General features: G+C 33.5%; 2 protein-coding genes and 1 non-coding gene across 6 annotated transcripts; 1 reads left to right on the top strand and 2 right to left on the bottom strand.

Annotated features, from left to right (window-relative positions):
- The first annotated feature begins 3,919 nt into the window (after positions 1-3,919).
- LOC18022171 (two-component response regulator ARR12) lies at positions 3,920-7,235 on the top strand. The gene is given in 7 exon segments (XM_006405052.2): positions 3,920-4,207; positions 4,677-4,829; positions 5,008-5,382; positions 5,462-5,538; positions 5,615-6,625; positions 6,728-6,760; positions 6,762-7,235. Coding segments are annotated over 7 exon segments (1,857 nt in total). The 5' UTR covers positions 3,920-4,080; the 3' UTR covers positions 6,843-7,235.
- Positions 7,236-10,199: 2,964 nt separating this feature from the next.
- Positions 10,200-10,303, bottom strand: LOC112088275. The gene has a single exon (XR_002900440.1). It is a non-coding gene; the product is annotated as a small nucleolar RNA Z279/snoR105/snoR108 (small nucleolar RNA).
- A 461-nt stretch (positions 10,304-10,764) lies between these two features.
- Positions 10,765-21,157, bottom strand: LOC18022170 (CHD3-type chromatin-remodeling factor PICKLE). 4 transcript variants are annotated; one of them, XM_024158114.1, is made up of 32 exons: positions 21,030-21,123; positions 20,613-20,758; positions 20,365-20,509; positions 20,134-20,271; positions 19,891-20,048; positions 19,625-19,789; positions 19,225-19,439; positions 19,028-19,123; positions 18,798-18,934; positions 18,492-18,704; positions 18,294-18,401; positions 17,577-17,627; positions 17,384-17,483; positions 17,108-17,250; positions 16,885-16,988; positions 16,636-16,774; positions 16,235-16,404; positions 15,898-15,964; positions 15,686-15,808; positions 15,358-15,467; positions 15,121-15,202; positions 14,242-14,430; positions 13,626-13,773; positions 13,427-13,529; positions 13,210-13,284; positions 13,010-13,074; positions 12,835-12,911; positions 12,248-12,378; positions 11,785-12,142; positions 11,564-11,696; positions 11,417-11,490; positions 10,765-11,341 (listed from the first exon to the last, which is right to left on the bottom strand). In XM_024158114.1, exons 3-32 carry the CDS (start codon positions 20,503-20,505, stop codon positions 10,994-10,996), a joined length of 4,161 nt encoding a protein of 1,386 aa, XP_024013882.1. In that variant the 5' UTR covers positions 20,506-20,509; positions 20,613-20,758; positions 21,030-21,123; the 3' UTR covers positions 10,765-10,993. The 4 variants fall into 4 exon arrangements, with proteins under 4 accessions (XP_024013882.1, XP_024013883.1, XP_024013881.1 ...); XM_024158115.1 differs by having other exon boundaries at positions 20,672-20,758; XM_024158113.1 differs by lacking the exon at positions 20,613-20,758 and having other exon boundaries at positions 21,030-21,157.
- Between the last annotated feature and the right edge of the window lie 4,020 nt (positions 21,158-25,177).

Here is a 25,177-nt window from a genome sequence, read left to right as displayed (position 1 = left end):
TAAAGGGTTTTCGACTACGAACGAAAAGATGGAGTTCTCGTCCGACGTTAGCGCGAAACCACCATTGAAACCCAAACACAACCGTCGCGAGTAAAACCCAAACACAACCATCGCGAAAACCGAAGTCAAAACTTGTTCGCGACGAGAAACTAACCCAGACGTCAAGACTTACGAGATGAGTGGCCGAAAAGCTTTCGTCGCCGCCGAAATCGTCTCCTTCGTCGCCAAATCGTCTCCTTCGTCGCCAAATCGCTTTTACAGTCGCCGCCGGAGGAGATTAGGGTTTCAGTTTCTATTTTTATGTTTTTGTATTTTCGATTTTCGATTATAATGATTTCTTTTTTTTTGTAAAATTTTTTTTTAAGGTTTTTTAAAATCGAATGGCAATCTGGTAAAAATATTCATTATTTGGACAAAATGGTATAACACCAACTTTCTAAAGTTAGTCTAGTAAACCGATGAATATGTTAGGCTAAGTTTGTCAATACATTAACCTTAAAGGTTAGTCTGAGGAATTTTCACAATAATAAATAGAGAAAATGTATGTTGATTAATGAATGTGTAGGGACCACTTACAACCGGTTATGACCGTTTAATGTCGTCTAATTGACTAAGACTAATTCTATTTAATAGAATTTATTTATTTTAATGCATTAGAATTTAGATCATCTATGGTTGAACAACAAAAAAACTATACATCTAATTTACATAGTTTAACTATATAAACATTTATACCATCTAAAATTGTCTAACCTTCCGTTAATACATTTTAAGGACGTGCTAGAGAATTAATTTTAAAGAATTGTAAGAATTTTTATCCAAATGTCAACTTGTTTTCGTATGGTGACTTTGAGCTTAATTTATCCGTTGAAAGACAGGTCTCGTGCGAAATAAAAGTGGATACATGTAACCTAGGAACACATGAGTAGTGATTTAAGAGGATTATTAGACGCTTAAATAGTTTTCATAAGATCAAAAATCGGGGTTTTTGTTTTGGAAAAATGTGAGAAAAACACATTTTATTATGCGAAAAATTTGGAAATGATCCACGATGCAAATCTTTTTTTATATATGTAAGCTTAGAGTGAAAAAATAAGGTAAATATATAATTTTAGAAAAAAGAAATTAAATAGCGTCTGTAAAATTTGGAAAATGATCGAATATGCTACTAGTGAAAGAGACGACTAGTATATAGAGAATACCTAATTAAAATTCGAATATAAACCGTGCAGCTGTCTATATACATTTTGTCGTTTGTGCTAAACTATCTCCAATTACTGCGATTCTCTAGGGTTTGCACATAAGTTTCTTTTACAGAGACTGCATGGACATCGTATGTATCATGTATGCTTTACTGTCCCATGAATGACGATAATTTGTTGAGTCGATCCTACTATACACGGAAAAAGAAAAGTAAGAACCAGGCCCGGTCTTGAGTCCAAGCTGGACAAACCATGATTGCGGTCCTCATTTTTGTAAAACAATTCCGACCTTTACATTTTTAAAAAAAAATTGTCTAGTGATAAATCTATAAATAATACAAAAAATTTCTTTTAGGATACCATAAATTCAAAACTTAATATGGCAAAACTGTTTAATTTTTTTTTTCGAGCTTCCGGCTTCTAAAACTCAGGATCAACTCTACTGAAAACGAGTAATAAACTATGACATGTGTATTATTATAAGGAACTAACTTAGCTCTAATTAACTATGTTATAGGAGTAAGAGGGTTGCTACCTCACTCAGACCATGATTCGAGGAATATGCACTTCTGTAATTTTGCTTGTGATGAGTTTTCATGAATTTCGTTTGACCATATGGACCATGTGGCTAGGGGGTCAAGCGATTATGGTTATGACTTATGAGGTTATTGACCAGAAATGAATTTATCCATCGAATTGTTTGGTCTTTTATAGATTCATGCGTAAAAATTCTTAGAATCATCAAGCAAATAAATAGAACTACAAGACTCGTCTAAATTAAGTTACACTAGATTCTATTCCGTGCGTTTACACAGAAATTATTTTTATTAATGTAATTTTTTTTCTCGTTTTTATTTATATACAATTTTCTAATAAGTGATGAATTATAATTTTTCTGTAATAATTCTATTGATATATTTTTTCTAGTATTATATATGATCGCGATTAGAAAAATATTATTATAATCTGTCCGTTCATAGTAATCTGAAAAGTACCACAATTAAAAAACGTCATTGTAACATGCTCATTTATGTTAATCCAAAAAGAACCAAAACATGTAAATCTAGTGTTGGAGAAAAAAGGGCATCCAATGCTTCTGCCATCGAAAATGGTTAAGCCCCTACCAAAATTATTAAAACATTTAACATGTCCACTTATATTATTTGTATATTTTAAATATTTATTAAATTTAAATATTTAATTTTTAGATTCATTTAATAAAAATATACAATAATATATTATTTTCATTTCTATACTGAAAATATTATTTGAGTTTGAATATTTAAATTAAGTCTAAATTAATATCTGAATTATTATTTTGAAAAATATAATAATAATTTATATTATAATTTTTGATAATATAACCAATATTTAAGGATATTGATAACAAATCTAAATTAAAAAATAAGTTTTCAGATTTATATTAAAATATTATACTAAATTAACTTATTTTATTAATATTATACTAAATCAATTTATTTGGTAAATCTAAATTAAAATCAATAATTTTTTGTTTGGCAACAGAAATAACAGTTATCCAAAAACAAAATATTAAAAAACCAAATAAAATTATATTGGGACACAAAATACCATTCTCTTTTAATAGTATAATAGATATAGCACTACAAAGTTTCGGTTAACCTAAACTATATAGATTCGTCCAAATCACGTGATTATATATTTAGTTCAAAAATATGGTATAATAAAATATTTATTTTAGTTTTTAATTTGTGTGAAAAATATTTATTGGTGTGAAAATGCCAAAATGATAAGTAATAATTACTTTTAATAATTCACTTGTAACGATATGCCATAGTTTTTTTTAACAAAATCCAATACTCGTTTTAGTAATAGATTTTTTAAAATTCGAAACAAATGCTATGGGAAGTATTTAATGATGATTGAAATTATTGGAACAGTTAAATTTTGTTTGTCCATGTAACAGTTGGACAATACTAGCTAAGATTAAACCAGAATCAAATTGTATCTTCAGAATAATGATGGCGATATACATATAGTAAACCAAATCTTCTACTTAAAAGACTTTCCCATCTCTAACGATTATCTTTTAATTACCCATTTCAAAGGACACCTATTTACTTACCCTTTTTTTAACACAATTAAACTGCAAAAATCAGAATTATAAAAAAGTGTTTTATTAGTTTAGATCTAGAAGGGAGTGATAGTGAGACTAATTCCGGTTCAGTAACTCAACCAATGTACAATAATATATGGTTACCATTCTGGTGATCTGGTCCTACATGTGATATTTTTGATACACTTAAACAAAAAAAAACAATACTAGGGAACCGGTTCGTGGGTTGAAACAAAACCGGGACGACTCCTAATGTAGCTTAGGTCTCTTTGATTTTGAATTTGATTCAATTTAGTTCGGTTTGGAAACTCATTCATCTTTCTACGGTTTACTTTTGGGTTTTAATTTCGGTTCAGTTTTACTAATTTTGTGTTATTCGGTTTGGTTTATTTTTGGCTTTTTCTAATTTTTTTTTATCGAATGGTAAAATAAAAATAAAAAAACTGCAGAAAATAAGTAGAATGCAAATATTGAAGATGAAGACAAACGGTTTAGAGTATCCATATATAGATAGATAATTAAGATTCCTTTTTCCCTCGCCGGAGAAGAAAAACTTTTAACTCTGGCTCCAAATCTTTTGTCCTCTCTCTCTAAATCTAAATTTTATATACTCTCTAAATCACTCTCTCTCTCTCTAGACCCATTCATATTTAATCCAGTAAAACTCATTTTCCGTCGACGTTCCTGCACATCAAAAATTCCACTTTCTCTCTCTCTTAACTTTCCTCCCAAACACTTGCAAGAACAAAAGAAAGACTCAGTTTTGATTTCTGGGTTTTTAAGATGACTGTGGAACAAGATTTTGTAGCCTTGGACCAGTTTCCTGTCGGAATGAGAGTTCTTGCCGTTGATGATGACCAGACTTGTCTTCGAATCCTCGAAACTTTGCTTCATCGTTGCCAATACCATGGTTCCTCTCTCTCTGCTGTTTCTCTCTACTTTCTTGCATCGACCATTTTCGTTTTCTGGGATCTGTTAATGAGTTTCTCCAAATTGGGTTTTTTTAGATTCAGTTAAAATTGTTTTTTCTTGATCTGATTTTTGGATTTCTAGTTTGACCACATATGTGGAATCTTTGAAAAAATTTCTATAAAATTTAGCTTCTGATTTCAAGATTTCTACTTAAGTTTATGTACAAATCCTGTAGAATTTAGCTTCTGATTCGATCTCTCTAACAACAAAAGTCGTTTTTTGAAGATTCAATTTTAGATTTTGTTAAGATTTACAATCCCTTTAAAAAAATCCCATTTTTATTTGCTCTGATCTACTCAAATCTCTACATGTGTCAGAGAGCTCATCATTGTAATTGAAATTTTGCTTCTTTACTGAAAATTAAAGTTAAAAAAACAGAGACTTTTTGGGGAATTTATTGGCTGCAGTTACTACGACGAACCAAGCACAAAAGGCTCTAGAGTTATTGAGAGAGAACAAGAACATGTTTGATCTGGTTATTAGCGATGTTGACATGCCTGACATGGATGGTTTCAAACTGCTTGAGCTCGTTGGTCTTGAAATGGACCTACCTGTCATAAGTAAGTCAACTAATTTCTTTCTTTTAATTCTATTTTTAATCCCAAAAATTTTCAATTTAACTACAGGGAAAAGTTTTGATCTTTAGACCTGATTCTTGCAAAGTGTTGATCTTTTAGACTTGATTCTTGGTTCTAGGTTTGGCTTTATGATTGATTCTATTGTTGTTAAACTATGCAGTGTTATCTGCGCATAGCGATCCAAAGTATGTGATGAAAGGAGTTACTCATGGAGCTTGTGACTATCTACTGAAACCGGTTCGTATTGAGGAGCTGAAGAACATATGGCAACATGTGGTGAGAAGCAAAGGACTTGACAAGAACCGTGGGAGTAATAACGGTGACAAGAGAGATGGATTAGGTAATGAAGTTGCTGCAAATTCTGATCAGAACAATGGGAGAGCGAACAGGAAACGTAAAGATCAGTATAATGAAGACGAGGAAGAGGAGAGAGACGATAACGATGATTCATCGGCTCAGAAGAAGCCTCGTGTTGTTTGGACTGTCGAGCTTCACAAGAAATTTGTGGCAGCGGTTAACCAATTGGGATTTGATAGTAAGTTTGGTTAATGTCACTTGTTTGTTTTCAAACTCTCTTTTGCTGGTTTTAACTTTGTGTGTTGTTTTGATTGCAGAGGCAATGCCTAAAAGGATTCTTGATCTGATGAATGTTGAGAAGCTCACTAGAGAGAATGTGGCTAGTCATCTTCAGGTTTCAAAGAACCATTCTTGTATTTACTTAAACCGAAACTTTACAAAAAAGCTTATTCTGTTCTTCGTGGCTGCAGAAATTCCGTCTTTACTTGAAGAGGATTAGTGGTAATCAACAAGCAATGATGGGACACTCTGACGTACATTTCTTGCAAATGAGTTCTTCTCTTGGTGGACTTGACGGTTACCACCACCGCCAAATCCCTGTTGGAACCTCTCAGTTCCACGGTGGAGCCACCGCGATGAGATCTTTCCCACCAAATGGGATTCTTGGCCGGCTCAACACTCCTTCAGGGATCGGTGTCCGCAACCTTTCTTCTCCTCCTTCCGGGATATTCTTGCTAAACCAAACCGATATTGGAAAGTTTCACCATGTCTCATCACTTCCACTAAACCACAGTGATGGAGGAAATATACTTCAAGGGCTACCAATGCCTTTAGAGTTCGACCAGCTTCAAACAAACAGCAACATTAGAAACATGAACAATAACAACAACAACAAGAGCATCTCCGGGAACTCAATGGCATTTCCTAGCTTCTCAACACAACAAAGCTCTCTCATCGGTGCGCCTAATAACAATCTCTTGGTTCTTGAAGGTCATCCACAAGCATCTCCTCAAGGCTTCCCTGGACACCAGATCAATAAACGTTTAGAACATTGGTCAAACGCTGTATCTTCCTCCTCGACTCTCCCTCCTCCTGTTCAGAACAGTAACAATAGCATCCATCATCAGTTCGATGTGTCCCCATTACCGCAGCATTCTAAACCTGACTCTTTGGAATGGAACAATGGCCCAACAAGCTATTCTATCCCGTTCTGTGACTCTGCAACTGCATTGAGTCCAGGCTTGGATACAAATCCTCGAGCATTTTGCAGAAACATAGACTTCAATTCAAATGCAAACGCACAACCTGGAGGAGGCTTCTATGATTCGTTGCAGATGAGGCAATACGGTCCAAACACAGATGCTATCTTGAGTAGTAACCCAAAGGAAGGATTCATCGTGGGGCAGCAAAAGTTACAGAGTGGATTCTTGGTTGCAGAAGCTGGTTCTTTAGATGATATAGTCAACTCCACGATGAAGCAGGTGTGTAAATATAAAAGCTTTTGCCAATAGAAGCATTCTGAAGATTATTATAATGATCTCTGAGATTTGTGAATTTATTTTTGCTTACATTGTGAATGATAGGAACAGAGCCAGGGAGATTTGTCTGGAGGAGATTTGGGATATGGAGGCTTTAGCTCACTCAGAACATGCATATGAGAGACAACATTTAGACATAAAGTCAAAAAACATCTTGTGATTGCTTTTGTCTTATTCTTTTCTCATATTTTCTCTGTAAGGAAACTGTAAACTAATTTTTTTTTTTTAAAACTTTTTTTTGCTTTCCCTTTGGTTATAGCAATTAGAACTTCAAAGAAATAATAATAAAAAAAAATTCATAAATAACTTTTCCTTATCTATTGGTAATGGATTCATTAATGGTTGAGGTTTTTAATGTGGTGCATGGAAATTCATTTTGGCATGTTTGTAGGCGGGATTTGTCCGTAGTAGAATTGTTGTCGTAGAATTGTTGACGTAATAATTCACATAATTTATAATAGAATAATAAGTTAATGTTAAAAAAAAACTTTTCCTTATCTTCGATTTCTCTTTTTGTTATGCTCTGCAGTTTTTGTGTCTGTAAAGATAACCAAAATTCAGGAGTCTAACACAGTCTGAAAATATCATCACTAGTCATAGATCTTTACAGAAAATGCCCATATATCGACGAAAAATTATGAACATATCCAGAAATTAAAGAATATAAGTTCAAGATAAAAAAAGTTGAGTTAATTTATTATTCCTAAAAAAGTGGCGATGATGACGAATAAAAAGCATCAGAGATTCCATTGTACTCACCACTAGTATTATAGTCAACCCAAGTTGGTATTGCATGTGCATATTTTGTTTGATTAAATATCAATTTTTGGGATGATATGCGATTGTCTTCGAATTAGTTGTTTTGGTATGTGGGTTATTTGTCTGATTATCTCCTACATATTTTCATGAATTTATAAAGCTTTCTTCCACCACCATTTATAGACTATAGTGAAGAGGAATAATAGGTTTTTTCACATAGTCATTATTTTATTTGATTTTTGTCAAGCTAGCCTTTTGTGGGATGCAAAACCTTATATATTTAGACCTTCGAAGAAAAAAGATTAGTGGTGTGTAGAAGTTTGATTATCGTCTTTGTTTCTCATGTTCGGGGTAATAGTTTAAATTGGGCTAAGTTTTTTCGCTTTCCTTTATCTTTTGTTCTTTCTATTCAAGTTTCACTAGTTAATATTCCTTAATGTTTTTTCTATGCATCGGGCTTAGTTTCCCCAAAAAATTTGTTTTTCGTCGGCTTTATATAACAAAACCATATACCATCATTGTCTTCTGCTTTCGAAAAAAATTGGTGTAAAAAGAAAGAAAGAAGCAGAGCAATGTGTTTGACTTGAGGATTAGAAATTTAGAAGACTAAACCGCAACAGAACCGGCTTTGAAACTCATTTCTTGAGAGATCTGTCTCATATGTCAAAAGACTAAACCGAAAGAGAACCGTCACATTCAATAAATTTCCCTTAGACCAAACCCATGTGAAATATATCTATTATATTAAAACATAGGAGCACTTTTAGTTCTGAAGCAAACAGTTCTGAAGTTTTTTTTTAAAAAAAATATTTAGAAAATAATTTAAAATTATCCTAATTTATTGCAATATTATTTTAAAAATATATTTTCTTTTATATATAAATTATATTCCGAAAATTAGATATTAATTTATATAATTAAAGATTCCTTAAATATAGGTTATTAATTCAAACTATTTTTTGTAATTAAATTTAGTTCTGAAAAATAGATACTAATTTAAATTACTTTAGACTTTCTTAAATATATACGTTTGATTTAATTTAATTTTTAAAATTTAAAAATATTTTCAAAATAACACATATGATTAATGAATATTTTATTATATTTTTTAATCATATTCAATTACACTAAAATTTTACATATTGAAAATTAATAAATATTAATATTATATAATGATTTGATGGAACGAGTTAGATTTTTTTATAATTGTGATCTTTTGCGGGTTGAGATAAAAATTATTTCAAAATTAGTAAATATTTATATTATATAGTGATATGAACGTGGATGTTAGAATTATGGTTTTATAACTACGGTTTTTTTTGGATTAATATAATGAACAAGTTAAAAATTTTTTTATAAAAACGATCATTTTTTTATTAATAAAATGACCATATTAGAATTATGTTTTTATGATCGTGATTAAAATAATATTAATTTAAAAAAAAAACAAATTATGTCTAAACACAAAAATAAATCTGTGTTATTTAACAGAAAAATTATATCTATAAAGAAAACATAAATTACATTACAAATTTTGATTAAAAAGAATTCTCGTGCAGATGCACGGGGTAAAAATCTAGTGGAAGTTAAATCGAAAGTGTAGTTAAAGACATGTTCACTATTAAAAAAAAAAAGACAAAACCAAAAAAACTAACAAGTATTACACCGGATTAGTGTTTAACTATTGGTTAGATTCAACTTGATGATGTCTTGTTGGATCGTTACAAGAACTCACTTGATCGTTTAAAACTTTAAATTGTTGACTTTCTTATTTATATGGAAATTAGATAATTTTAGGCCAGGAAAAATTCAATAAAAACAATAATCTTAAAATACTTTTAAAATATACTAAGTACTATTATCGAAGTCAAATAACTCTTTTTGTTTGTCTAAAATTTAACCGAATACGCAACTGAAAACTTTGAAGCCAAGTCAAAATATTTGGAATCTATTTTTCTAAAAATTGGATTAAACAACCGAATGCTCAGTCCTTAATTGTATACTCGTTGGGTTCACCTTTATTTGTTGTCTCCAAAGTTGTAAAAAATAAGTAAAGTTATGTAAAACAACGGAAAACTGAAATTGTTTATGAACATTGTTTTTGTTTTTTGTTATCATTAGGACCTGACCAGCTTTTTTTTTTTTTTCTTTTTTTGGTCAACATTTTAATATTAGAACTTCAAAGGTCACGGTAGTACAGAGGAGAAATCACGAAGGGATTTCTTGGCTAGACTATCAGTCAAAGATCTAGAAATAAAGAAGAAAAAAACAGATCGAAATCGAGACGAGCAGAGTTTGACCATATCCAGAAATTATATTTCTACATTAATGAGAAACACAATTTATTTTTTAAAATTTTCCTGTTTGTTTATGGTATGTCAAACCCAACAGGATAATGTATAAGTAATTGTTTGCTTTTATTGAGAAAATGGACTGATAAAAAATATGCTACTAAGCCTACAAAACATATGTATATTGTATTTTTCTACTGTTTCACGGGATTTCAAATTCCTAGTACTATCACAAATCACCATGTATGTTGTACCACTACTACACTTTTTTAATTGTCGGCAAATTATATTATTAACAACTGTGTTTACATTACATACCAAGATATTCTATACTACTACACTTAATAATTACGACTTAACAAAACTAATACAGTTTCTAATTTCTTTTCTCATATATATATATATATATATATAAAAAAACTTTTTTTTATGAAAATTCATAAAGTGATTTTTTTTGAAGCAAGAGAGGGATCAGATTAAATGAAAATTGGAGCGCCCAATTGTCGTAACAGGCTTTGAGCGGAACGCTCATCACGCAATTATGCGAGATTAAACCCATTCCTCATATCCCCTTTAACTTGCCTGAAGGATCATGTTTTTCTCCATTCACACCTCTTCTCGTTTTATAGGCCCACTCGTTATCACACGTCTCACTACATAATCGATGTGGGACAAACGAAACTAATTAACAACTCTCTTTCTGCAAAGATAACCAAAATTCACGAGTCTCTAAAATCATAGTCCTACGAACAAACAAGTCATATAACCTATAAAGAGACGAAAATTTATTGAACATATCCAGAAATTAAAGAATAAAGTGGTGATGATGACGAACAGAGATTCCACTGTGTACTCAGTACTCACCACTCGAGCCCACTAATATTAAAGTCAACCCAAGTTGGTATTGCATGTGCATGTCTAGTTTGGATATCAAATTTTGCGATGAGATATATAATTATGATTACTGATTGAAAATGATTCGACACAAAGGAAGAAACAGAGCAATGTGTTTCTTGAAAGACATGTCTCATATGTCAAAAGCCTAAACCGGAACAAAACCGGTTCACGTTCAATAAATTTCCCCTAAAATCAAACCCATGTGAAATTTATGGAAGCTAAACCGAAAGTGTAGTTGCATTGATAGAATAATTTTCTGCTAACCGGACTTAATCGAACCAATCATACACTATTAAACACCTGTTCCTACATCATGACCCTCTTTGGTCTTTTGACTCTTAAAGATATTTTTATTTACCAGTTGTCAATCGAAGACAATGACCTTCTCTTCTTCTTTGGCTTCTTCCATTTTCACATCAGCACTTCCACTAGCTTCTGCAATGTTCTCTTCTCCCTCCAACACATTCAGATCGACGCTGCCTCTTAAGGGTTTTCTTTCCTCGACCGAGTCCTTCATCTCAACATTGTTTAGGTTTGGCTTGGTGTCCTCGTGTGACTTGCATTGATCAGATGAAGCCGAGAGGATTCTGCTAATGTTACCATTGATAGATTCGAATGAACGGAAGCTCTCATTCAGCTTGGCATTAGACGGTTGGTTGTTTACATATGCTTGGACTGATTCACGAGCGTTCTCATCTAAATCTTTGCACATCTGAATAAGAGCAAAGAGATTAGTGTGATGATATACTGATTCTAGACATTAGCCAAAGACAAAAACGCAGCTTACCTTGTTATAAAGTTGAGCTATTTCAACGCGCTCTTGGTTGTTGTCAACAGCAGCATCCATCATTTCTTCTGAAGCTGCATTGAGAGTCAGAGAGCTCATTTTAGAACCGACAAGTCGTTAACTAGAGAAACTTGTGATGGAACTTACTGATGGGCTCAGTCTTGGGAAGTCCATCAAGCATTTCATCGTCGACCTCAACAAAGTTTGCTCTCACTGAGTCGGTGACCTTTGCTTCAGCTTCTGGTTCTTCACTAGGCATAGATGATGAGCCACCAAGTCCCTGCAACCAGAGTATTAAATCAAAGTTGAACAACATGGCACGAGACATGTGAATAAGTACGGACACACTGCAGATGGACACAACATACATAATAATCCTCCGCATATTCATAATTCAACGCCTTCTCCAGAAGCAGAATTCGCTTTTTCACAAACTCAACTAGTCTTCTCTGCATGTCCCGATAGTAGAACATCGAGTTTACTTGGCCCGCAGAGTTTACTTGGCCAGCATCAGCAAAAGCATTATTGTTCCCCGCAATACCGCTTCCATGATTCTGGTTATTCTGCGCTCCAGGATTGGAGCTTCCACTACCATTCTGCCCCTGCAAGCCAGCTTGTTCAGCAGCAGACAAACTTACGTGAGGGAAATTCAATTCTTTGCAGATAAGCTCTTGGATCCCCAACTCTTTGTCATCAACAATGGCTTGCCATCGTCCGTACCCATGCCTAAAGATATAAATTTCAAGAGAAGGAAAAGAAAATGTGAGCAAGTAATAAAAAATGATGAGAGAATAAAACCATTCGGTGAGGACACTGTGGAAGGATTCATACTTTAAAACAGCACGTATCATTATCTTGTCATGTTCTTCCTTCCAAACTTTTCCACTTCTCAGTCCTGGGAATCTTTCAAGAATGCGGTTGGGGAAAACAGGTTTCGCTGGATGATCTTCTACATATTTCACCTGTTAGGCCAAAGCATAAAAAAAACTGAGAGTTGAGCTCAAACAAACATGAGCAATTCAGTCTCAAGCTTAAGAAACAAAACCACAACAAAAAGCGTATAGTACAAAAGATAGGAAAGGTAGCTTCCTCTAGTTCGGTACAAAGAGACTGGCAACAGAGAAAATGAAGCAGAACATAACCAAACGTTTTACCACAGGAATGCACCCAAACTTCTTAAATGTGGTTTGTGGTACAGTGTATTAAAAAATTAGTAAAGATCAAAGTATAGCCTAGAAGAAACAGGTACAAAAAATAGTGCTACATTTCTCCTGCACCATCTAAGTAAATGCCCATAATAACAGTAAAACACAGATACCGAAACTCCACCATGTAGCACCACTGTGGAATTTGTTTTTCAGAAGACAACTCAGATATAGAAGAGAAACATATCAGAGGACTACGGTCGATAGACTCACCTTCTCTTGTACAAGCATCAGAACAGCAATTCTGACTAGAACATCTTCAATTCTAAGTCCTTCCTTGGGTACACCATCTATAGACAAAGACCATTGCAGTAACATATATAACACGTTAACAAGAGAAGCAACAATTACATTTAGAAAAACAATGCAAAGATCAGTTATCAGTCACCTGAGAAGGTTGGAGAATTCTCGTCAATATCTTCAGCAATGTGCTTCAAGAAGAGTACTCCATAACTGAGAAATATTCATCAAATAATCAGTTGATGAGAAGCGTTAGTCAAATAAGAAAATAAACCAGCGCGCCTTTTTATAGTGATGCGTTTCTGTGAAGAAGCTATAGAAAAGAGCATTAAAGAGTTGAGTCAATACTCTTTGATTTCATCATAGGTCTTCTGCTTCAAGCGAGGAACAAACTCTTTCCAATCGTAATTGCCAACTCCATACCTGCAAATTTGGCCAGACGACAAAAACATAAAAACCATGTATAGTACAAAACTGAGGATATATTGATGCATTGATTAGACAAAAATGTAAAATCTAAACAGTATAAAATCTTGTGACTAAAGGCCTTATCGAATGAAGATACCTCATCAACGTCTGTACAAAAATGGCCCTTTGACTCTGGTTGAAACCCAGTACTCTGAAAGATCTCCCCTCGCCTTCCATCAACGGAGTTGGCTCCGAGTTATCTACAAGAAGAAAACTTTTAATATACTGCGCACACTCTTAATATCACTAGTTTCAGCTCCATTGCAATTGAAAGAAATTCAGGCACGTGGTAATACCCCGACCCCTTCTTCTGTATGGCCTTCTACCCGTCTGATTTCCTTGTCCCGGTGCTTCACCATCCGTTGACTCTGCTTCATAACTTTCATCTCCATCAGAGCTCACATCTTCCAAACCAGCAAGATCATCTTCTTCAACAGATACCAACTAGGAAAAAAGCCCATAGAAGAATTAGAACAGCCTTACTGAAAGATATGAAACAAATATGGCGGACCAAAACAATGTAACCCGTCTGTATTTGATATTATATCAAGTAGACAGAGAGAGTAACAAAAACTATTTCGCAGACGAAAACAAAAGACTATAATTACTTTGGCCTCCATCAACTCCAATCAATCAATAAACTTTAACTATTAATTCCATTTTATACATTCGCCTCAATCCAACATGAAACACTTAAGATCTTTCGCAACAGTTAATAGGGCAGCATTTTTTAAATACAGTCAACCAAATTATTGCTGTCCAAATTGAGCTACCTAAGGAATTCGAAAGCGAAGAATAAGAAAACGTGAAACAAATTTATGACGTAGACCAAAATAAAGATGATATAAATGGTGCAATCCAGTTATCAATTCGTTGCTATGATTAGATAAGGGAGATCAAGAAGAGAGACACCTGCTTGCGACTTCTTTTTCTTTTTCCAAGAGCATTAAGCTCCTCAGCCTGCTGCACCTCAAATTTGTCTTTTAACAACTCTTCCCAATAACTTGCCCTATCGCCTGCTGAAGATTTGCTTTCAGCAGCAACTCTCTGTGCCTCTAATGCTGCTGCCTCATTTTCATCTATATACTCAAAATTTGCCACCTAAAATACAGGAAGAACATAGAATATTACAAGTGAAGTCATTTTCCGAGTTAATGACAGCACATAGAAAATGGACACCTTAATCGATGAATAACATTTCTATACGTACAAAAGACAAAACAATGTTCAAGGATTTGAAATATCAATAATCTCATAAAACTTATCTCATACTTGAAGGCCAATCATAAGAACCACAACCCCCATGTCCTTATATTCAATATTGTAAAGTGCTTTTTCTAGTACATGATCCTTGACATCAGCATTATGTTCCAGCTAGGACTAAAGTCAAATAACATATTCAATGTAATTCGGACTTCAAAGAATATTACAAATGAATAGGTGGAAACTGGCTTAATCAATATCACCGCACGTATAAAAAATTAACTTAAGTCATCATCACTAATTTTCATTGAGTATGCTTTCATTTTATTCTGGAACGAAACAGTCTATTGACACTTTCTATAAGCATTAGAGCTAGCTGGCTCAAAATGCACTGATTTTCCAAACTTAGTGAGTAATAATTTGACAAGATTGTACACATCAGAAGAGATTTCGATAGTCATACAGGGACTGAATACCATGGTATATAGGAGCAGAGTTATATAAACACCAATGGAGAATCAAAGCCAGTCAACACTGATCCAGAAAAATACTAATAGAAGAAGAAGAAAAGTAGGAAAGAAAAGAAACCTTGAAAGCCTTTAAGAATCCATTCTCCTCTTCATCATCCACTGCAAGCTCCTCAGCATCTACGATATCACGATCAAGCAACCTGCAGAACAGAAAATGAAGCAAAAAATTAAGATATATTTCCATGCACTTGATCGCAACAGCTTTCATTACAACGGGGGGGGGGGGGGGAGGGGAGTAGGAAAGCACAGAAATCTTTGATACCAGAAAACGAAAATAGAGGAAAGACTATATTACTTGTCTATAGCCGCATCATCATAATGAATTTTTCCAGACTTCCCTGCTTCTGCATCTTCACTAGCAAAAAGCTCCTTCGAACCATACCTGATGATGTCATCTAACTCTTCCTAAATTGGAGTCCAAAAAAATAAAACAAAGAAGGAAATTAGTAGCAAACGATCAAACAAATAAGGACTCCCTTTCCCTTCTCGAGTGGTGTTTCTTCTTTTAGTTTCACACAAATAACAAAAGGTGTTCTTCTTGATGTTTCTACTTTTTAACTCCAATCTGTTGAGAAATTTGTAAATCACGTGAAAAGGTAATCTTCAAACAATAAAAATTATACCTGATTAATGTTCTGTGTTTTCAGCTTCCCGACAACAAGATGCTCCAGAACCATCTTCTTTTTAGTCAACTGCATCATCCTTTCTTCAATGGTGCCTCGGTTTATGAGCCTGTAAATCATAACCTAGAGGCAAATATAAGACTAAATTAGTGAAAGTAATAATAAAAGAAACTGAAAGTGCAAGTTGACAGCACTAAGAAATAAGTTAAAACCTTATTTGTTTGGCCAAGTCGATGAGCTCTAGCCATAGCCTGGAGATCAGCATGAGGATTCCAGTCACTACAGAAGCAGAAAATACATTTCAATCATAGTATGAAAATGTGAACAGATGTAAACCACGTAGAATCTGATTTCTACTTCACCACATTGCATGCCATTAAAATTATCACTCATCATCACACAGGACATCTGCTTAAAGCATCCACCTCACTTGAAAATCAACGTTTTATTTCCATCTCTCATGCAATCAAGCCAAACAACTCCTCTAACTGCTGGATACAATAACTATGGAAAGCGACAGATTACACGAAGAGAAGCTGAAATTCAAACCTGTCATAAATGATTACTGTATCGGCGGTTGCAAGATTTATTCCTAAGCCACCAGCTCTTGTAGAGAGCAAAAAACAAAATCTGTTAGAGTTTTTAGCATTGAACCGATCAATTCGTATTTGCCGCTCAGCTCCGCCAACCTTTCCATCAATTCGCTCATAGTTCCATTCCTGGCAAAGACAAGAAAACAAACAGCATAAATCATATGAATCGTGTGCACGTGGCAGCGAGTCAGCGATAGCAATGGTAATGATACTGGCATCTCAAGAAATACAAAAGTAATCTTCGAGGGGATTTTAGAAGTTATATCGCCGACAGAGCAAGTTACTAACTTGTATATCCATAATAAAAAGAATGAAAATTTTCCTGAAATATCAAGTACATAGAACAAGTTCAGATACCTTATAGGAACAGTAGTCTTCAAGTAAGTCAAGCATGTGCTGAAACTGTGTATATATGAGAACTCTGTGTCCTTGCTCTTTCAGCTTGACCATCATCTTGTCTAAAAGTTGCAGCTTTCCACAAGATTCCACAAGTTTCCTTCGATAAAGTTAAGAGGAAGTTAACGCGAAAGTTAGGAAAAGATTTCAAAGTTTCTATAAACAAATCTGGATAAAAATTTCTGTCCATTTAGGGAAATGAAATGTTACTTGAAAGCTTCATGTGCGTCGTGAATAACTGGCTCAACACCTTCCAGCATATAAGGATGGCAACAAACTTTTCGTAATTCCATCATTATGTTATTTAGAGAAATCTGAAATAAAATCAGACCAACACAATCACCAGACAATTTACATTAGAACCGGTTCCTACTTCAACTACGAGGTATATGGAACTGAAATAGTATATAAACATTTTTTAAAAAAAACTTACCTGAGCACCTCCTTTTTTTGTCAATATTTGATAGTTACGGGTAAAAATAGCTTTGTAATATTCTTTTTGCTGGCTGCTTAAATCAACACGCAAAATGAGCTCTTTTTTAGGGGGCATGTCTTTCATTACGTCTTTCTTGACCCCTGCAAAAGCAATCAAAATACGACACACCATAGTTAACATCATAAAAGTGTTACTTATGTCAATGATTTCTTCAGGCGGAACTTTTGAAACAAATACACAGTAGAAAAATAAACGAGAAGTTTTGCTTTATACTTCTGAGCAAATGCGGGGCCAACATTTTGTGGAGTCTTGAAATCTGCTCCTCTTGATTAATATCTTTGAACTCCTCCTGGAATTCCTCTAAACTGCCAAACTGCAAGTATAAAAGCGTAATCAAGTGAAAATGCTAGCTACATAAAATTCTGTAAAGTACATGAACTTATTTATCTGTGCTATCCTTGGCTACCTTCCCCGCGTCAAGAAAATGCATGAGCATGAAAAGTTCATCCAAGTTGTTCTGAAAAGCCACCACGTAATCATTAGTCACATATAATATATGATTACATAAAATAAAACAAAAAATGCAGAGCACACAAGGATTTCTAAATGACACATATAGCAAACTCTTTCATAAACTTGAGTTCTTCACAGATCAAGGACGATGCATAAAAGCCAAGCCACTAAAATGGATTTTTTAAACATTTCTTCGCTGGGAATTGCTAGTTTCACCACCGTCGAAACTAATGCCTTAACCAAAGAAAGCATTCCTCTATTAAGGTGGTCGGTTCTATAATCAATGCATTTCTGTAACAATTGATACGGTTAATACTTACAAACAAAAAGGACTATCCTCACATTCATTTGGATAAGTCTAGATTACTAAGAATGCGTGTTATGATTGTGTTTTACCTTAATCAAAAAAGATTCGCATGAAGAATTAACAATATCGTTTAAGAATAATAAATAAAGAGAACCTTAAACATCAGAACCATAAATTGGTACTCAATCTTTATATACGAGAACAAATAAACAAAACCTAAGGTATATTAGACAATAGGTTCTCAGATTACAGTTAATTAGGTTAGAAATTAGAGCAGGATAATATAAAACGGTTCTCATTGCAAATTAGTAGCTACTATTCTCAGATACAACTATTGAAAAGGAATAAAATCAAATGACAAACCTGAAGCGGTGTTCCTGTCAGAAGAATACGATGGTTACTTGAATACTGTGTCAACGAAGAGAACAGCTTTGAATCCTTATTTTTCAGTCGATGGCCTTCATCAACAATCTGACCAAGAAAATTCATACTAAGCTACATATGAAAGATAAGGAGAGACGACTGAGAGAAAATAATGCCTCATTGGGCAACGAGAAATACCATGCACTCCCACTTAATTGGTTTCAGAACTGCTGTGTCTAGGTTGATCATCTCATACGATGTGAGAAGGACATCAAATTTGATTCTTTTTTGCTTGCTTTCGCTACTCATTTGTCCAGATTTCTTTTTCTTGATCTTATTCTGACCCTTTGGAAAGTAAAACTCGTGTTCTCTAATAACGGCTCGAGCTTGCGAAGTGCCAAAATACATAACCTGTCCGATCAAATGACCACGAAGACCATTTCATCAACAAACAAAAAACATACCACAAAGACGCAAATGGTGCTTGTCCAACTGCATACATACCACATTCATCTGTGGGGCCCATGTGGCAAACTCTCTCTCCCAGTTCCGCAGAGTCGAGAGAGGAGCAATCACCAAATGGGGGATGAGATTCTCCTCAAAAAGTGAAGCTAGAAGGGCAATGCTTTGAATTGTTTTGCCTATAACAGGAACAAACCTCACAACATTACAGGAATGAAAAAAAAAAAAAAAAGTCTCTCACGATAGATGAAACGATCTATGTGACTACCTACCTAGCCCCATTTCATCAGCAAGGATAACATGTGTCTGCTTTGACCACGAGAACCGCAGAAAATTAAGCCCCTCAAGCTGGTAGGGATGCAATAAGCCTTCAATGGCAGAAAGCAAATAAATCTATCAGTACCAAAGATGGGAAACAATGTACAATAGCACTACAGGTAAAGTATAAGAGTTAAGAAGATCCAATTACCTTTGAGGAATTCAGGACTATGATCAAACTGTTGAAAGTCTCTGGGATTTCTTCTAAGGTCGACATCTTTACCTCTACGAGTTCTAGAATTTATATCTTTGAACCTTTGAATCTCGTTCTGGAAGGTTGAGATGTCTGATTCTGATTCCCAGTAGCATTCGTCATAAGAAAGTTCTTTATATTTGACAAGATATTGTTCCTCGCCATCTTCTTCTCTATATCATAGAAGAATACAATGCAACAGTCATTAATCATGATTCAGGAATTTCATTAGACAAAAACGTCTAAATTTATTTTGATAAAGCATCAACTCTATCAGACAATGCGCTTCTATTAAAAAATGGAACTATGGTGAACAGAAGAAAAACAAAAGTTGGCAAGAATCTTTCCATCACTAAACCTGTAGGCAAGAATCCGATCAACGGTGGTCCACTCAGGACGAATGGCAACAAAATCATCTTCGTTGTTATTGACTGATTCCAACTTTTGACGGTGAAAGTTGTTCACCCTGGTTTTTAAACGATGATTAGACTTATACGCTTTCTGGAATTCCTTCTCAGGCACCCTGTGATTGGTAAAAAAGAAAGAAAAGGAAATGGAAAAAAAATTATTCGTACAAAAAGGCCACTAGAAACATTGATAACAAGACAAAGACGCAGTAACTACCAAGAGCAGTGAAGGTATGATAATCCCTTCCACTTCACGAGATACTGTTTCACAAAAACTGGCTCTGGTGCCGCATCGGATGAATCTTGTTCATTAGATATTATTGTAGGACGCGATTCACAGTCCAATATCTTATCTATCTCATTAAGAGGACTAACCTGCAAATGTAAAAACAATTCTCAGTGACTTCCATGTAAGACAATGGAACCTATGGCATCCTAAACAGAAAAATTCAAATCTTACGCATTCAGGGCATCTCCAATTTTCCACGGAAGCATCTTTAAGAGGTGGAACTAAGCATTTAGCATGGTAAGCATACGTGCATGTGTTGCAGCTTACAAGATTTGCACTTTCTCCACAAGCCTGGCATGCATTCTCTTTCTGTGCATTCAGAGAAACAACAAAAAAACCGAATAAAACAGACAGAACAAGCATATCCAAATGCTGAACAAACTAAGAGGAGAGACAACAAACCGCGTCTGTTCTGACAATAGCCTCAACTTGCTCAAGTGTCCGATCCTTTTTAGGAACAAAGTCATCATCATCAGAATCATCTAGGTTATAAACTGGTTTCCTGTCTGATCGTATACGAAGCCTCTCCACTAAGCTACTCATTGTTCTGCACACAAACATGTCTCCTCATCAATAAGCTCAAAAGTGAATAAACGACATAACAATCGGGTCAGTGCTGGTTTTGGAGAGTGTATAACTTTAATTTATACCTCGAATAAAACTAGGGATTAGTTTGTACAATAGAAAAGTAGCAAAGTAGTAGATTCACCAATCTCTTTACTTAATTCCGATGGAGTTTGAGATCGACGAAGCTTAAAAGAAAGAGAGAGACAGCGAAACAACAAACAACCAAACCCTAGCCAAAAAAAAAAAAAATCAATTGAGTTTGCAAATGTAAGTATTTGAACTCGCAGAAACAACCCATTCTTGAAATTCATGGAAAGATCAAAACTTTCCCGGCATTTTCAAACTCAAATTGTACAAGAAAGAAATTGAAAGGAAGAAAACAGTAGCTTAATTCACAGGGGAAGAACAAAAATCGAGAAGAGTCGCAAGAAATTTACGTTTGCGTTGTCGAAGATTTGAGCTAAGTGAAGCAGATAAGAGTGTGAGAGAAGGAGACGGACCTTGAATTTTGTTGGGATCTGTTTATCGGAGAAGTATAATCTCCGAAACCCAAAGATCAGACACGACGAATTCTCAAGTAATGCCTTTCTTTTCCATTTATTAGTTTACGGTTCCACTTAGGTTTAATATTAGCCCCAGTAAATTATTTATTCTCATTAATACGGTGATATATATGTTGTTACTCATTAGATTTTTGCTTTAACAAAAAATGTAATGTGAAAATATGATATAGTTGCAAATATGTTTATCTTCAAATTTCTCAAGTAGATGAGTATTGGCAGCAAAAATGTACATGATCAAAACGACTTATTAGATATTTAATTGTAGGGTTTTGTTTTGGTTCAAAAAGCTTACATTTCATTCAAACTTGAAGAACATTTGTTTCTACTTTCTAGAAAGATTAGATTTAGATCTGTGCACGGGAAGTTTTTTTTTTTTAAAAGATTTCAAGTTTGAAGAGCATATACAATTAAAAATTTTATTTGTGTGTATGTTGATAGTTAGGTTATAAAAATAATTTTATATATCTGTTGCATTACCTGAATGTATATTAACTTGGTATGGTTTTGGTTATTTATAATTCAGGATAATATTATTTAAATTTTCAATGTTGTCTACATAATATAAACATATATAGTATTAGACGAATATATATATACATATATCTATCGTAATGAGCAAACAGCTATAGAGAATAATGAAAGCAATCTATCTTATTAATAAATCCTGAATTTGACATAATTTCATAGAATTCAAACGTTGACTACTTCACTTGGTCACCTTTGTAGCTAAACGACATGAATAGTTGAACCTCCAACCATAATTAAGTACTATATCCTTAGTCTTTAACCTCAATGTCATTGTTCTCCGTCTTATTGGATTTGAAGTACCTAAATAGTTATATACAGATATGTTATTACTGGCATTTAGTAAAATATCAAATATTTATATAGTACTTACTTATCTTTGAACTTGTCAACTTCAACAATATGGGGATCAAAAAAAAACCTTGACATTCCTCTTGCATCAGAAACATTCAATGTCCATAAAGCATATATTTTAGGTATACTTAATATTTGATTAAATCATAATAACTACTGTTATCATGATTAAATGTTAATAAATTAGTTAGAAACAAACCATTGTTGTAAGTTATACGCCAGTCTGTCAATACACATGTTATATTAAAACCACAGGCAGACCACCATTGTGATTGGAAATCATCAGCCAAGTTACCATAAGCAACACAACTAATTTCAACATTCCTACAATTTATTAACAAAATATATTGTTATCTTAATAACATACAACTAAATGGGTAACGATTCAAATACTTACTTGATATTTCTCAACGTAAATCGTAGTTAACTATAGTATCTACGAAAATCACAATCTAGTCCGTAATCCTTAATCCTTGTAAGTCGTCCAACGTGGACAACAGCACCAAGTAGATCTAGTATCACATAAAGCATCAAAAGATGTTTAAAATAATTTAACTTGAAATTCAATGATGATTATATAAGACAAATATGAAATACCAATAGGATACTTATGATCAATAGTCCCATCCAAAATATCCTCAAACTCTGAGAAAGACATAAATTGAGTATCGGTGGGGATTTCATATAGCCTTTTTGACAGTAGTATTCTGAAGTAGAAAAATCCTCCATTTATGATGAGTTGTTTTCTGAAACCAAAATGAATCATTTACAACAAAATCATGTAGAGTATTCCACTGTCCTTCTTGCAAAACTTGATCATAATACGAAACCAACATAGGATTAGTCATCGAAGCTTGAATCTTGCATCCCTATGATAATTTCAGTATCAATATATTAAGATGTTTCTGAAAAATAATACTACAACGAAGTAAATAATAATAACTTACTTCTTCATCCACCAGAATAAATTCCAAACCTTCAAATCCTTGTGGACCAAGAGTTTTCCATTTTTTTTAAAACCAATATTTTGATTTTCCAGTCCGATCTCCATGAATGCAAATCAGAAACTCGGTGATAGAGTTCCATGGTTAAAGGGTATGATGTGGTATCTAGGTTTTATACAACTGCAAAATCTAATATATATAAGAGGCTTTAGGTTTATAGTAATACAGTAAGATTAATATGTCTAATAGAAACCGAATATCTCGCATGGATATTTTCTAAGATCAGGAAACTATATTTATCGTTTAAAATTTAGAAACTAAATATCTATTAATAAATTCATATATATATTAATTTTGATTATAGCTAAGTGATTTTTATCTATTGATGATACGATAGTACTATTTATATAGAAGTACAACGATATATATAAACTGTGTAATATAATAGAAAAACTTGTTTGAGTTGGTTGCATGTTAAGGATTGTTAATACATGTCTATTTAAAATTCCTACTACTCATTAGCGAATAAAAAGGCAAAATATATGACTAACAAATAATGCTGAAATTAATAAACTAATAATACACTTTATTGAAATCAGATTAAATATGGTAGGAAGAGAAACAAATTGTTTATTAAAACAAACTTAGGAGAAGACCACTCATAACAAAATTTAAAATAGAATATAAAATATAAGATAGCATAACATAAGTCCTAATCCTTTCTTCCTTGAGAACTTGAAGCACTCACGTAGACTTCCGTTATCTTCTTTGCAAGCCTGAGAAGAATATTTTTCATGTAGTTAGTCAGTAAAAGAAAAATCATAATCTAAAACTATTTAATGTTAATAACGTTTATTACTTGATCCCAAAGCTTTTGACTTCATCCAATGGCGGGGCAATAGCAAAACGTGAAAGCGATCCCTCCTTGTAATTTTCAATTGTCATATCATCTAATATATAAATAAGATAAGGTCATCAAGTTTTGACTGTGTATAAAATTGTCTTATAAATATGAAAATCATATAAACGCACCAATGTTTTTCTTAACCAACTAATCAGTTAAGACACAAATAGCAAATGGACTCTTCCCTACAGGACCTTTGCATTTCCCTTCTATCTCGTAAGCCAAGTCATCATGTGCAACACAGTTAAGAGTACAATTCTACACATTATAATTATTATGATTATATTGTATCTCAAATAATGATATAAAAACATGAAACCATTATATTACTTACTCCAGATCTTTAATTCGGAATCTCAGTGTTGGAACATTTTTGTCATCGGGATAAACAACAGTTACCATATTTTCAACATGATCCAGAACACCAATCAAATCTGGATTAAAAAATATTGTAGTACAACAACTGATCAATATTACACAATCAATCATACAATACTATAATCGATAACACTAACATAGTTAAATACATAATTAATAAAAATAAATGTTAATACTTACCAACTGGGTAGAAGTGGCTGTAAGGCTTATTGTAAACACGGCTGAAATCAATAAAACGAAGGAAAGGATCTCCAGTCAAAGGTCGGATGGAACTGACCTTAGTTTCACCATCTAAAATTATTTGCTTAACGTGTCTTGTAGTCCGTTCTTCCCACTTAGAAGGAATTAGTTTGAATTTGGATAACTGCACCCAATTTCCTTCTTGCAAAACGTATTCGAAATATGATAGATTGAGATTACCAACGTAGGCAGAAATTCTGCAACCCTGTTAGGGTAATTGATATAAAACATTAGTAGCAAAACGATATGAAGTACTAATAATATAAAACATTGATAGAGATGAGTATCAAAATTACATTCTCATCAACCAAAATGAAATTCATCACACGAAGACCGTCAGCATCAAAGGCCCCCCATCTCTTTAAAATCTTCACCTTAATTGTCCAACCATCCTCCCAAGCTTGTAACTCATGCACCATTTGGTATTCAGCCATTTTCTATGAGTTTCCGATTAAAGATGTATAAAACGGTTTGCAGCAAAGGTTTATATAGGAGTATGTTAGTAAATTAAAGATATGACGTCCCAAAATTATTTGCGTATATACGAAGAATTTTTTAAAAAATTGCAACAGTCAGTGATTTTAGGAATATGTATCTTGTTAGTTATATTTTAGATGGCATAAATAACGATTATCTATATTGGTTTCTGAATATTTCCATAGTTTGGGTTGAAGTTGTTACGATACATTTAACAGATTATAGAATTAAATATTGAACGTATATTTGTGGCAACTTCAAAT

This window comes from Eutrema salsugineum, unplaced genomic scaffold (genome assembly GCF_000478725.1).
Source record: "Eutrema salsugineum unplaced genomic scaffold, Eutsalg1_0 scaffold_15, whole genome shotgun sequence".
Classification (NCBI taxonomy): Eukaryota; Viridiplantae; Streptophyta; class Magnoliopsida; order Brassicales; family Brassicaceae; genus Eutrema; species Eutrema salsugineum.
Note: the sequence above shows the minus strand (reverse complement) of the source record. Positions and strands in the feature narration are given on the sequence as shown.

What these genes read in the sequence shown, in the direction of transcription:
- LOC18022170 (XM_024158113.1), bottom strand. Translation starts at nt 20,505, where the DNA reads ATGAGTAGCTTAGTGGAGAGGCTTCGTATACGATCAGACAGGAAACCA. An exon ending in TTTGTACAGACGTTGATGAG is followed by an intron (nt 13,285 to 13,426) that starts GTATCTTCATTC and finishes CCAAATTTGCAG; the next exon opens with GTATGGAGTTGGCAATTACG. An exon ending in TGATGCTTGTACAAGAGAAG is followed by an intron (nt 12,379 to 12,834) that starts GTGAGTCTATCG and finishes TTGGCCTAACAG; the next exon opens with GTGAAATATGTAGAAGATCA.